The sequence below is a fragment of the Palaemon carinicauda genome, chromosome 39 (assembly GCF_036898095.1).
Source record: "Palaemon carinicauda isolate YSFRI2023 chromosome 39, ASM3689809v2, whole genome shotgun sequence".
NCBI classification, from domain to species: Eukaryota; Metazoa; Arthropoda; class Malacostraca; order Decapoda; family Palaemonidae; genus Palaemon; species Palaemon carinicauda.
In genome coordinates, this window is record NC_090763.1 from 17,370,510 (window position 1) to 17,385,118 (window position 14,609).

The 14,609-nt window shown below is 42.0% G+C and overlaps 1 protein-coding gene across 2 annotated transcripts in view; it reads left to right on the forward strand.

Moving 5' to 3' along the window:
• Positions 1 to 805: 805 nt before the first annotated feature.
• Positions 806 to 14,609, forward strand: part of LOC137631042 (zinc finger MYND domain-containing protein 11) — a 202,189-nt gene continuing 188,385 nt past the window's right edge. For both annotated transcript variants that reach the window (XM_068362614.1, XM_068362612.1), the window contains exon 1: positions 806 to 874. In XM_068362614.1, the coding sequence (XP_068218715.1) occupies positions 868 to 874 (7 nt within the window). In that variant the 5' untranslated portion in view covers positions 806 to 867. The remainder of the gene's footprint in view (positions 875 to 14,609) is intronic.

Below are 14,609 nucleotides of genomic sequence, written 5' to 3' on the forward strand. Positions count from 1 at the left end.
CGTAGCTTTATTATAATTAATTACTCATTAATACGATAGAAAGTTATTGACACAATGAACTAATATACAAAATAGAATAGTATTGACAAACTATTCCACATACTTTACTTACTTTAACTTCCTTCAAGAGCTACTTTTCTGGTCCTGTACTGCAGGGGAACTCTACTCACTACAGGACCTTCACAGTCATTTTCCCACGGCATATTGTTCGTTTACTGTCAAATCAACATTATCGAAGCACATAAAAAATAATAAAGCCTTCAATTTCCTCTTGATATCCTTAATATCTTAAATATAATTCTAATTCAATCAAAATTTGGGACATAATCTTGTTTAGAATAATATATCCCGAGCAACCGCTTTGCCATCTTAGAAACAAAGGGATGTGATCGGAAGTGATGTCTTGGCCGTATCCTGTTCTCTCGCTTTGATAATTACGCTCGATATACCATATTTCATTTTGTTTTATTTAACTCTCTTTGGTACTCAAAGTATTTGATTGGTTAAATTGTCATAATTAGTATATATCTAAGGCTTTTTAAGGAGTATGGTACTTATATAAGGAGAAAATTAAATCTAAAAGTCTCGAAGTAATTAGCGTGAAAAGACAATTGAATTTAGCGCCCTGACATTGTATTTGCATTTCAGAATGAAATACCTTATTTTATAGAGTAAAATTGGATTTTTCTCTTGATAATGATGTAATTTAAATAGAAATGCATACTATATATTATATAACATTTTAATAATATGTTATTTAATAAAACAAAATATTATTAGTAAATGCAATTGTTTACAAGTGTCAGTATACTCAGTAAAGGTTGGTGTAGGGCGATGGGTTTGCAATAAAAGGCTCGTCTACCAGTCATGTCAAGTAAGAGATTATATTTTTTCTTCGCTGAACAGTTTAACAATTTAACATTAAGCTCTTTTGTGTGAATGTTGCTTGTTTAAGTTTGATTTACCTATCAAAATAAGGTTAACTTTGAACAATCAAAACCAAGGTCTTTCTTGTCGAAAATTTTACCAAATATTTTTTTTGGGTCAGAGAATAGGCCTAAAAAGGTCTCTGTTCTCCTTTTGCCTTGTGTTTTTTTTCCACAGGTGAAAGTTTATATCGAAGTTTCGTGCATATCTTCCTAATAACAACAATCATTTTGACAAGTAATGTATTTAGGATAGCTGTCATATTTTGTTTTCTTGAAGAGATAATCTGCTGATGGTTGTCATAAATAAGGTAGATTACAGTAGGCCGTCGTAAAGGATTATGCTAAATTACCATTAGATGTATAAGTATATCGCATAACTAAACAGTAATACCTTTAGAGATATTTAAATGGTAAACTTACCAAAATTACAGCTTGGTAGGCCTATGTGTCTTTGTTAGAGATAAATGCAAAACTTTTCTAATCGATTTGTATGTGGGAAATGTACGATGATGGCCATGCCCCATAACTCCCTTATTGGAGCCTTTGTATATCAGCGGCCAGTTCCTCCAGCTAGCATAAGATATGGAAACCAACTAAATTAAAATTTCCCTCCCAAATCTAACCTACAAGCCGTATCCCTACCTACTTACCTAAAGGGGGGAAACCCTTACACTGCTGTATTCTTAGTCAGCCGTCATTACCATACAGGTGGCCGCTATCATAAATACACCCCACCCTATTTTCAACCCTATTGCTAAAAATACGGCAGTTAAAGGGGGGTTGCAGGCGGGCGTTAGGTAAGTAGGTAAGGATACCACTTACAGGTTAGGTTAGGTGGGGGAAGTTCAGATTAGATGATGTTATATGCTTGTGTTCCTGCCTGTCATTTATATATCATGAAGCCATTTTAATGATTTATAAAATATTAATCCTTTTTATCTTACCGATATTGGGGTGTATGTATGATAGCAGCCACCTGTATGTATTATTATGGCTAACTTATAATACTGCAGTGTAAGGGGGGATCGCAGGGGTCTTTAGTCCCCCCCCCTCCCCGATAGGTATGTAGGTAAAGACAGGGCTTGTAGGTTAGGTGAGGGGGGGAAAGTATAAGTTAGTTGATGTCCATTTTTAATCAATGCGTGAGGAACTGGCTGCAGATATACAAAGGCTCCCCAATATTTATTAGTTCAACCCAACCCACACACCTGGCACAGGTAGCGGTAATATTACGGTAGAGTCCCACCCAGCGCCATTACCTCTTGCCAGTACATAGGAGCTTGATGTTTTTCTTTTTTCGCGAGTGAAGGGAGCTCACACCTGAGCTAAAACCATTAGATTTCGGTAATATTTCGATAAAGTTCAATGGTTTTTGCTCCCCTGTGCATCAATCTCCTATGTACTGGCAAGCAGTGATGGTGCTGGGTGGGACTCTACCGTAATATTACCCTGGTAACTCCTGCATAGTTTACAAAATTATCTATAGTTAAAGTTTTCTTGTCTTAAATAAAGTCATGTTTGGACCTCGGTTATATACAGACCCAAGTATTTACAATCTTACTTATAATGTCAAGGTTGTAGATGGTTGGGACACACTGTAAGTTATTCTGTTTACATAGATTAAACCCGGTCCAACTAACATAACGCAAACTATTCTTTATTCTTCGTTGTATTCACTCGGTATGTGTAAAAATTTTGGTTCTTTTGCTAGGTCACTAAGAAAGACCCTCAGAATCATATACTCAGTTTTAAAACCAATTGGTGTGTAAGTTAAAATCATGTCTAGCGTCGGTCACAGAAGTTTAACTTTGTCACCTGTTTGAATTCACCAATTGTAGATCACATCCAAGCTATATACAGTGAACCCTCGTTTATCGCGGTAGATAGGTTCCAAACCCGGCTGCGATAGCTGAAAATCCGCGAAGTAGGGACACCATATTTACGTATTTATTTAACATGTATATTCAGACTTTTTAAACCTTCCCTTTACATAGTACTGTTAACAAACTATCCTTTAATGTACAGAACACTTAATGCATGTACTACAGTACCCTAAACTAAAACAGGCACAAATATTAAAGGCGATTTTATATCATGCGTTTCCTAAACACGCCAAAAAGCACGATAAAAAATGACAACCAATGTTTTGTTTACGTTTATCTCTGATCATAACGAAGAAACAGATGCATTTACACATCTGTGTATAGGTTAGTTTTTGCATCGACAGCAATCTTACCAAGTATTGATTATATGTTGACTTTGTTATTACCAATGTTCTACTTAATTTTTCTTAGAACTTCCAAATAAATGAAATGAATGCCGTTTATATAATGTTTTTCTTTATGACGCCGCCTGAAACGGAAACCTTCCATTTGTTTACGCTCCATCTTCGATCATAATAAACAAACGAACGCATTAAGCACACATGCTCAAAGTGATAACTAGTGATATAACAAACATTTAGTAAACATTATGTTATTACAAATATTTTACTTACCGTATCCATATAAATTCCTAAATTCGTAGCAAAGCTGGAAACCTTTTTTTTCCTTATGCGATTAATCCACAATAGCAAACTGCCGCTAATGACAGAATGATAATTTACGATAATTTTAAACTGTTACGAAAGATAATTGTTTTTTTCCATATCCAAAATACTTTTCCTAACTTCAGTTATAAGTCAACTTGTACCCAACTCACCATATGCAAAAAAGGTAAAAGAAAAAGAAAGTACTTGGCTATTACGTTCGATGTGAGAGAGAGAGAGAGAGAGAGAGAGAGAGAGAGAGAGAGAGAGAGAGAGAGAGAGAGAGAGAGAGAGAGAGAGAGATGGTTTTAAATGTACTAAATAATAAATATGATAGGTTATAACACATTGGTGCTTATGTAATATTAACTGTATAAATGGTTTGAATAAGTTAAGAAATGGTGTAAACAATTCTTTGTTAATGTATTCGTACCGCGCATATTCTTGAGAGCGGAAGCTAGACATCAGCTGATGTGATCACAGCCAAAAGTAAAACAAAAAGAAGTAAAAAATACTCAATTTTTAACACACCCGAAATTTAAAAACATAAGTACATGTTTTATTATAGCGCAATTGACTATTTAAAGAGTAAAAGTTTTCTGGAATAGAATGGCGTTTCCTAAAAAATTGTAATTTGCTGACAAAATCGGATACCGTATTTTAAGCTATGATTGAAATGGATGTATACACGGTATAATTTTTTCGTTTTGTATTTAATTGACACTTTAAGAAAACCGATTTTGGTTTCTTCATCTATTTGTAATTATTGTATAACACGAGAGAGAGAGAGAGAGAGAGAGAGAGAGAGAGAGAGAGAGAGAGAGAGAGAGAGAGAGAGAGAGAGAGTCAGCTGTTGTAATCGAATGCCGTGTTTTTGTTTCCTGTACCTCCTGAGGCGAGGAATTGATCGCCATAACTAACAATATTCATGTTAATTTCATTCTTAAACTCAAGTTGCCATATGTGAACTAAGGTTTTATTTCTTACGGGGAGAGAGAGAGAGAGAGAGAGAGAGAGAGAGAGAGAGAGAGAGAGAGAGAGAGAGAGAGAGAGAGAGAGAGAGAGAGAGAGAGAGAGAGAGTTGTTTTAAATGTAATAAACAAAAAAATATGATAGGTTATAACACATCGGTGCTTATGTAATATCAACTGTATAGATGGTTTGAATAAGTTAAGAAATGGTATAAACAATACTTCGTACGTTCATATTCTTGAGACTGGCAGCTAGACGTCAGCTGATCTGATCACAGCCAAAAGTAAAACAAAAAGAAGTCAACAATACTCGATTTTTAAAACACACCCGAAATTTAAAAACAAAAGTACACGCTTTCTTAATGTGCAATTAACTATTTAAAGAGTAGCAATTTTCTAGAATAAAATGATGTTTCCCCCAAAAATAGTGGTTTGCTGATGAAATCGGATGCCGTATTTAATGAAAAAAGTCCGCGAAGTCGTGAATCCGCGATGGTCGAACCGCGAAGTAGCGAGGGCTCACTGTATATTCATACTCAGTTGTGTTAATAGAAAATTGGGATTCTTCTTGTGTACGCTCATAGATTTTGAAATTTTTATATACAATCATAAGTTTATGGTATGAGTCTTTATCACAATTACTATGTTAAAGCCATGACTGATTTAACCATTTGAATGATGTATGAGACTGCGCTTGTAAGCTTACTTTACCTTGTGCGCATGATTTTAGAATCAACCCACCAGAATAATTAATTTTATTGCAACCTGAGCCTGACAGGTAGACACAAGGTTGCTCTAATTAAAGTGTTCTTTCTTGCACTGACCCTAGTCATGACACAACATTCTGTCTATAGTTTGTTCTTATGCTTATTACAATCCTTCAACCTTTGATAGGAGTTTAACTTTAGTGGAGCTGGAAAATGGTTGTTAAGCTTACAACAATGTAAACCCAGCCTGCTCACCTGCCAAGTAGGTCTACCATCACTTTGACTTTGGTCACCGAAGAGTACAGTCGTGCCTCTTGGTGCTCCTATTGGAAATTTCTAATCGGTCTGCTTTCTTTTTCCAGCTTGTGTGTCTTTATTTCTTGACTGATGAATTTGGCTCCTTGGTCAGACTTGAAGGCTGTGTCCTGGGAAGCCTGGTACTTAAGTAGGGCTGAAGTCAGCCCCCATCAACTATTTGGCTGGTGCAGGGAGCATCCCTGTTTGCAGGAATCCCCCTGCTCTGAATGTAGGGAGTGGCCTTCAGTGTTCATGTAGAAGAGGAAGAAGGGTAAAAGGGGTTCTTCAAGCGCAATTTTGTGTATACTGCAGCTGGTGCCCAAGAAGTTCTAACTTCTTCGTCTCTCCTCCATGTTCAAAGGCTGCTGCACATTCTTCTTCTCCCTCTGAGGTGGTTTCTGTTGTAGGAAGTAAGATGAAAAAGAAGACCCCTACCCTTCCGTCTGGGAGTTTGAGTTTCAGAGGATTATTGCCTTCCTCTAACAAAGGTAATACCCCACTACCTCTTGCCCAAATTTTTCCTGCTGCCATATTCATTAATGGCTCTTGCAAGGACCTGGACCTGGGTTTGCTTGGGGCCACCTTTATTATTGATGGTTCTCCTTCATGGAGAAGCTCCTGGAGGTACTGGCAACTGCTAGATTGCAGAAGTCTTCCCTCCCTGTTGCTGCTCCTTTCCTGCCTGCGGAGGAGAGCGGTGAGGTTATGCACCTGGATGTTTCCATTGCTGCTGTTGCAGATGAGCCGCTGTCAGTTACTGAGGGTCTACCTGCAGTTAAATCCTTGACCTTGGTGAAAGAAGCGTGGTCGCTCCTTATCAGCTGCTTCGTCTGTTCGTATGCCTTCTTCTTCCTCTGCTGGGGAGCTGCCTGCTTTCAGGAAGAATAAGGAGTTCACAGAAGCAGTACTGTTAATGACCAATCTGGAGAAGTCTCTTGAGCCATCCCCAGGTTCCCCTTCGTAGTTTTAGGAAGGAGTAGCATTGTACTAAAACCTTACTCCTGGGTAAGCTTCAAGTTACAAAGTTCAAGGGCTAAGACTCATGCCTATTGCAGAAGTCTCTCAAAGGGCACTCTATGGGTGTCACTGGTCAGGACAACAAGTAGTCCCTCTCCTAACAAGGGGTGCTTCAGTAACTCCATCCCAACACTCGGTAACACTAGACAAGTGAAGAAAGCTACTCTGAAGACCTCTGATGCTGATCAAGCATATGCACAAAGAATTCTAGTTGTCAGAAGTGCTCGTCAACTCTGGAGGAGATGGCTTCCTCCATCTCCTCCCACGATCTGAAAAGGCGAGTAAGAAAACGATGAAACATGAGCATGATCACCAAAGCGTAAGAGGTCATTGGAGAATATATGATCTGTACATTCATAAGCTTTTCTATGATCACTAGATTGTGAGTCCACACGTGCACAAACACCTTGTTTATTGCCAGGGACACATGCTTCATACATAACCTTGTACTCACGAGGACAATCCTCTGAGCACTCCCCTTCGGTACTTAGAGCAGAGAGAAGTTCTAAGAAAGTGAAACCTTCTTCCCTGGTGAAGACGTCCGCAATCGCCACAAGCTAGGTCTCCATGATCATTATCTAGGTTTTCACTATCACTACCTTAGCAGTCACCTCGCTCTATGCCACAAGCACGATCACGATTACCGGCACATGCAGCCGAACACTCTCTCTCTTATGCCTGCTTCCGAGGAGGATGCACTGTCCTGGAGCCGTGTTCCCGTGTCGATGTGCTGAGCCTTTGGTCTTGGAGCTGTTTATACATGGAGCATGGCCTGTATCACAACCTGCTGGTTACCTTGTTGATGGTCATACTAGGGGTATGGGTCTGTATATGAGCCTAAAGGATCAATCCATGTGGGTTACTTTGTTGATAAGGTGATACAGTACTATGGTACGGGTTCATGTGTGAGCCCCCAGAATCAATGCATGTGACTGTGCCGCCACCTGTGTCTCATAAACCCCCATCATTGGCACTGTGGATCGGGTTTTCTGCTATCTTGCAACCAGGGAGGTTGGCTAGGCGTTACATCTCCTAATATTTGTTTCCCTCCGCTTGATGAATAAGCTTCGGTATTCTCCATCTCATATCCTTCTTGGACTTTCAACTGAACTCTTGTTCTTACCTCAACTCGCGATACTTCGGTAGAGCATGTGGAGAGGATTGTACGATTTGGAGAGTATTGCACGCAGACGCTCATTAGAAGTCCATGAGTTTGGATGCGGAGGGTTCTTCTCTCCATGAGGCACAGCACTGTGGCCATCCTTCTTCTATGTTTAGCAGAGGTATAGAATGAGTACTCATTCTATGTTGGCTGTGTCATTTCCCAAGATCTTTTTCCTACCGTCACTGGCCTTCTGAGGGTGTCTTCAGTCCCCAATTACATGGTTAACCTGATCTGGTGATGGTAGGCTGGGTAAGAGGGCACTTGAATCTCTTTCTGTTCGTAAGGCACAGGGCCTAGGTCCGATGCGGAAGAAAGCTGGTTTCTGTATTTTGTTTTTAGATTTACAGGGGTAGAAAAACTTTGTTAAAGCTAGGTTGTTGCAAAAGATAGCAGTATTTTAGTTGCTTCCAATTGTGCAATTGAATAAGCATTTTCAGCTTTTGACATTCAAAACCTGTAGAGGTCATCCGTGGTCTCAAATTCCATGTTAATTTCACTGTTGGAATGAAGTTTAATGAGCTTTTCTGCCAACCTTTCAGACTCTTCAGGCAAATCAATGATTTACATCCCAGCTTATAATATGAGACTCAAGCTCTAGAAAGTAGTCACGGAACCTATTCCTAAGTTTTGACAGGTGCTTTGTGACCAATTCCTACATGTCACTAAGATTGTAGTCTAGTCTTGCAAAAACTCTGCCAGGTTTAGAAAGACAGAAGTCTTATTGCCTTTTACTTTTTGTTTTCAATGCTAAAGCTTTTATATAAATTTTTGAAATTTTTCTTGGAATACCTTATTCAGCTCATTTACATGTCCAAACATCGCAGCTAAGTATGCAAAAATAGTGAGGCAAGTTGATTCTCTGAACTTGTCTACAAGTTTAGGATTTTGATCATTCAGAAATATTTAAAATTCAGTTTCAAGAAACCACAAACTATCTTTTCAACTACGATGTAAAATACCTACAGTACCACTAGAGTAATATACTTTTTAAACAGGTTGAATATATATATATATATATATATATATATATATATATATATATATATATCTATATATATATATATATATATATATATATATATATAATTATAGACTATGTAGGAAGTACTAGCATCAGATATCAGACAGTATTTCTCCATTTTTGTGGTTCTGAACATTCTGGGCTCCTCAGCGTATACTTTTTCTCCAATACAGTATTCAAAATTGTTCATTTATTACCCTCCAAAAATGTCTAAATTACCTTATATGGGGTAATTTACCTCTGTTCCCCAACCAGTGGGTTAAAAGGATCAGTGGGTTGGTTATGACCTGTCTCTGTTCAACCCTTGTCCGCTAGCTAGTCTAACTTGTGGGATTATGCTGGGACTTGGTTAATTCGGGTGGCTTCCAGTCATCCTTATGGCGAATGTTTTCGCTTTCTGCCTTGTCGACATTTTGGAAAAACTCCCTTGGTCTTAACTCTCCGAGGGAAATGGGCCATTATCTATGTTTAACATCTTAGAAGGGATCCTTCTTGAGCCGGATCATCTCTAGACTAGATCCTGGCTGGGAGAAGCTCCTCCAAGTAGCGGGTGTCAAGAATACCGTTCAATCTTGAACATAGTCTCTCAACGGAATGGGACAGATATCTTCTTGTCATAGGAGTTGCCTATGCTTGAGTGTGCTTCTAACAGACTTGCTGTTCTTGGCACCTCAAAACTATCTCTGCTACCTTATTCAGCAAAGAGTTTAGGAAAGAGAAGTTTTCAATATTAAACTTACCCGATGATCATGTAGCTGTCAACTCTGTTGCCCGACAGAAATCTACGGTCGGGATACGCCAGCGATCGCTATACAGGTGGGGGTGTACACAACAGCGCCATCTGTGGTCAGGTACTCCAGTACTTCTTGTCAACAAGACCTCAATTTTTCCTCTGTCGTGCCACCGGCTAGACCTACTTGGATACGCTGTTGATTCTGGAGTTATTGTTCACGATTTGGTGATGTATTTGCTCTAGAGTTTAGCTTTCGCTATTCAGGAAGCTTTATCATTAGCTTAGCTAGCTTTTGGAATTAATTTGATTTAATTATGGTGACGAAGAGAGTATGAACTCTCTTTCACTTTTAAATGGCCGACCCTTCCCTTAGACGGAAGTGTTGGTGTCTAAGAGAGTATAGACTCTCTTTCTTAATTTTGCTTAACAAAGTTATAGATTTATTTTATATCTCTCCGCCTTTTATAGGCCTCTTCGATTAACTTCCTTTTATTATAAACTTATAAAAATTAATTTTTATGTTTGTTTATATGCGACCTTTCCTAATAGTAGGCGGTCATTACTTGGAACCGAAGTTGATTAACATTGAGCCCGTCATTTCGTTTTTCCTGTTAAGATTTTATGCTATTTTAATTTTAATGTTTTTGAAAGAATTTCTTTGATAGTCTCGTACTGTTTTTCAAAGTTGAACTAACGTTTTGTTTTGTCTCCGCAGTTGTTGACGTTCAGAACGTTCAACTTGCGCTCTATTGTTACGATAGAGAGAGAGTATTCACGGTTTCACGTTGCAGTAAGAGTAAACCGATTCTAGCGTTTTGTTCATTCTTTCTTAGCTTAAATGGTTTTAATTCTAATAAAGGAACTTTTTATTTGGGAAATCTTTCAGTTTTTTCCTTTAACAAATAATATGTTTTAACGAGATATATAATTGGGCTCTTCTCTCAGGTTCTAAGTCAAGAGAGAGAGAGAGAGAGATAGAGACGGAGGGAGAGAGAGGAGGATAAACGTTTCGTTCAAGCGGGTAACGTTGTTATCGTTTTTGCTCTTCTCCCTAGTCTCTTTAGGGGAAGAAGGTCTAACGTTTCCTGAGTTTTATTCTTGTTCCCAGTCTTTATGCGGTGAGAGATTTTAAACGTAGTTTATTTGATCTAGTGTTTAGTCTCTTTTCCAGCCACTGAATTCTTTATCTTTCATTATGTTTTTCTGTTACATTGTAATACTGTTTTCGCAATTACTAACTTTTAATGAAGGATAGGATTGCGTGTTTCAGGTACAAACCACTTAAAGTTTCGAGTTCAGTGAAATAAGTGCAAACAGAAAATCAAAAGTGATAAAGTGATAAGCGCAAAGTGTTACAGTGTTGCGTTCGAGGGTTCGTCTGTTCGTGCCAGTTGTTCGCCTAGTCTGGGACCTCTTACAAGCTCCCAAGCCCAGGGGAGAAGTAATGTCGAAGGACTTATGGGTTCATCAGGCCTTGATCGACGAACAGACGTTTCCCTCCGTGGTTTCGGGTGTATCCACTCACGTTGCAGACGTGATCACCCCACCCACACAAAGACGAGAGAGCCCATTTATTCCTCGTCTGCGGAAGAGGTTTCTCGCAGAAACCATGGACCAAATCTTGCAGCTTTTAAGTGCAAGTCGGTCCCTTCCGCGCAAGTCCAACGGCCAAGGTGTAGCCACTGGGTCAGTTCGGACTTGCTGCAGTACGACAACTGCACACCTCCCAGAGAGGCAAGGTGGTACCGCAACAGGCAGTAACTCCGTCTGTTGCCGCACCAGCTGTTTTAGACCCTCAGTCACAACGGACAGTAGCTCCGTTTGTTGTTGTCTTTCATAGACCCTAGTGGTCCATGCTGCAGAATATACAGTCTCAGCTTGCTCCTGCATACAGGAGTATCATGCTGGAAGGTTGACAATGCAGCCTGTTAACCTACAACCCGCCGAGGTTGTGCGCTCAGCAGATACTGCGGCTGCCTGCTCCCACCCTCCACCTGTGAGAGCTCCACCTCCGATGCGCAGTCCACCCTGCCAGACGCATGTTCTTGCTGCGCCTCCTGCTTTCATGCGTGAGCTGCCGCATCGGGAGTTGCCGGGTTCCAGCACTATGAGGAGCCTCATGCTATGCGGCAACCTCCTCTACCCATGAGGCAGGAGCCTCATGCTATGCGGCATCCTCCTCAACCCATGAGGCAGGAGCCTCATGTGAGGCAGGAGCCTCATGCTATGCGGCAACCTCCTCAACCCATGAGGCAGGAGCCTCATGCTATGCGGCATCCTCCTCAACCCATGAGGCAGGAGCCTCATGCTATGCGGCATCCTCCTCAACCCATGAGGCAGGAGCCTCATGCTTTGAGGAGCCTCATGCTATGCGGCATCCTCCTCAACCCATGAGGCAGGAGCCTCATGCTATGCGGCAACCTCCTCAACCCATGAGGCAGGAGCCTCATGCTATGCGGCATCCTCCTCAACCCAGCATGAGCCTCATACCATGCAGCATGAGCCTCATCCCATGCAGCATGAGCCTCATCCCATGCAGCATGAGCCTCATCCCATGCAGCATAAGCCGCATGCCATGCAACATGCTCTGCATACCTTACAGCATGCTCTACATACAGCATGCTCTGCATACCTTACAGCATGCTCTGCATACCTTACAGCATTCAACATGCTCTGCATTCCTTACAGCATGCTCTGCATACAGCATGCTCTGCATACCTTACAGCATGCTCTGCATACCTTACAGCATGCTCTGCATACCTTACCGCATGCTCCTCAATCACACATCTTTGGTTGTTGCCAACTCACAAGACTGTCAAGCAGTTTCATAACGTTGCCTTCTGGTCTGCTGCTTTTGCACCAGTGAAACCCTCACTGAGAGAACTTAGCTTTTCTCGGATATGGTTCCTGTAGATGAGAAAGTGCTATTCTCCCTCCTTCTGATATTCCCTTGAGGACTCTGTCATTTGGAGAGGAGCCTTAAGCTGCTTAGCCTCCTATGGACTTTTATTTAAGCATAACATGCTTCCAGGGAGGGTAATGGTTCCGCTTCAGTCGCTAACCCCGTCTGTTGCCACACCTGCTCCCATAGACCTTGAGCTTTGTTGCAAGACATGCAGTCCAAGCTTAGTCCTTGTTAGAGGATTTTTGTTTACGGAGTCAGTGTGTCACTGGGAAGACGTTCAACAACCAGCAGAGGTGACTTGTTGTGACGCAGTGCGGCAACCTCAGCAACCCGATAAGGAGTTGTCTGTACTACCCAGACAGTCTAGACAGTTTCGGGTTGTCGCTGTACTTCCTCGCTTCCCCATGGTTGACAGTTCACAGACTGTGCAGCAGTACCATGATCGTGTGTCCGGCTCCGTCAGACGACTGGCTTTTAAGAGCTCCCACAAGTCGTCGCTGTCTGGAGAATCTCAGATGGACTATGGATCTGACCAAGGAACTGGGCCTCCTGGTCAATTTAGAGGAGTCCCAGCTCGTCCCATCCCAGACCATTGTCTACCTGGGTATGGAGCTTCAGAGTCGAGCTTTTCGGGCTTTTCCGTCGGCCCCAAGGATCTACCAAGCCCTAGAATGCATCCAGAGCATGCTGAGAAGGAACCGATGCTCAGTCAGGTAGTGGATGAGTCTAACAGGGACACTTTCATCGCTGGCCCTGTTCATCGAGTTAGGGAGACTCCACCTCCGCCCCCTTCAGTATCATCTAGCTGCTCACTGGATAAAGGACATGACGCTAGAGACGGTCTCAGTTCCTGTTTCCGAAGAGATGAGGTCTACTCTAACGTGGTGAAAGAACAGCTTTCTTCTCAAGGAAGGTCTACCTTTGGCTGTTCAGAAACCCGACCGCCGTCTCTTCTCGGACGCATCAGACACGGGCTGGGGTGCGACTTTGGACGGACAGGAATGCTTGGGAACATGGAATCAGGAGCAAAGGACACTTCACATCAATTGCAAGGAGCTGTTGGCGGTTCATCTGGCCTTGATAAACTTCAAGTCCCTCCAGCTTAACAAGGTGGTGGAGGTGGACTCCGACAACACCACAGCCTTGGCTTACATCTCCAAGCAGGGAGGGACTCATTCGAGGAAGTTGTTCTAGATCGCAAGGGACCTCCTCATCTGGTCAAAAGATCGAAAGCTCACGCTGGTAACGAGGTTCATTCAGGGCGATATGAATGTCATGGCAGATCGCCTCAGCCGGAAGGGTCAGGTCATCCCCACAGAGTGGACCCTTCACAAGAATGTTTGCAGCAGACTTTGGGCCCTGTGGGGTCAGCCAACCATAGATCTGTTCGCTACCTCGATAACCTAGAGGCTCCTGTTGTATTGTTCTCCGATTCCAGACCCAGCAGCAGTTCACGTGGATGCTTTTCTGCTGGATTGGTCCCATCTCGACCTGTATGCATTCCCGCCGTTCAAGATTGTCAACAGGGTACTTCAGAAGTTCGCCTCTCGCAAAGGGACACGGCTGACGTTGGTTGCTCCCCTCTGGCCCGCGAGAGAATGGTTCATAGAGGTACTGCAATGGCTGGTCGACATTCCCAGGACTCTTCCTCTAGGAGTGGACCTTCTACGTCAACCTCACGTAAAGAAGGTACACCCAAACCTCCTCGCTCTTCGTCTGACTGCCTTCAGACTATCGAAAGACTCTCAAGAGCTAGAGGCTTTTCGAAGGAGGCAGCCAGAGCGATTGCCAGAGCAAGGAGGACATCCTCTCTCAGAGTCTATCAGTCTAAATGGGAAGTCTTCCGAAGCTGGTACAAGGCCAATGCAGTTTCCTCAACCAGTACCACTGTAACCCAGATTGCTGACTTCCTGTTACATCTAAGGAACGTAAGATCCCTTTCAGCTCCTACGATCAAGGGTTACAGAAGTATGTTGGCAGCGATTTTCCGCCACAGAGGCTTGGATCTTTCCACCAACAAAGATCTACAGGACCTCCTTAGGTCTTTTGAGACCTCAAAGGAACGTCGGTTGTCCACTCCAGGCTGGAATCTAGACGTGGTCCTAAGGTTCCTTATGTCATCAAGATTTGAACCTCTCCAATCAGCCTCTTTTAAGGACCTCACATTAAAAACTCTTTTCCTCGTGTGCTTGGCAACAGCTAAAAGAGTAAGTGAGATCCACGCCTTCAGCAGGAACATAGTTTTCACATCTGAAACGGCTACATGTTCCTTGCAGCTCGGTTTTTTGCTAAAACGAGCTTCCTTCACGTCCTTGGCCTAAGTCGTTCGAGATCCCA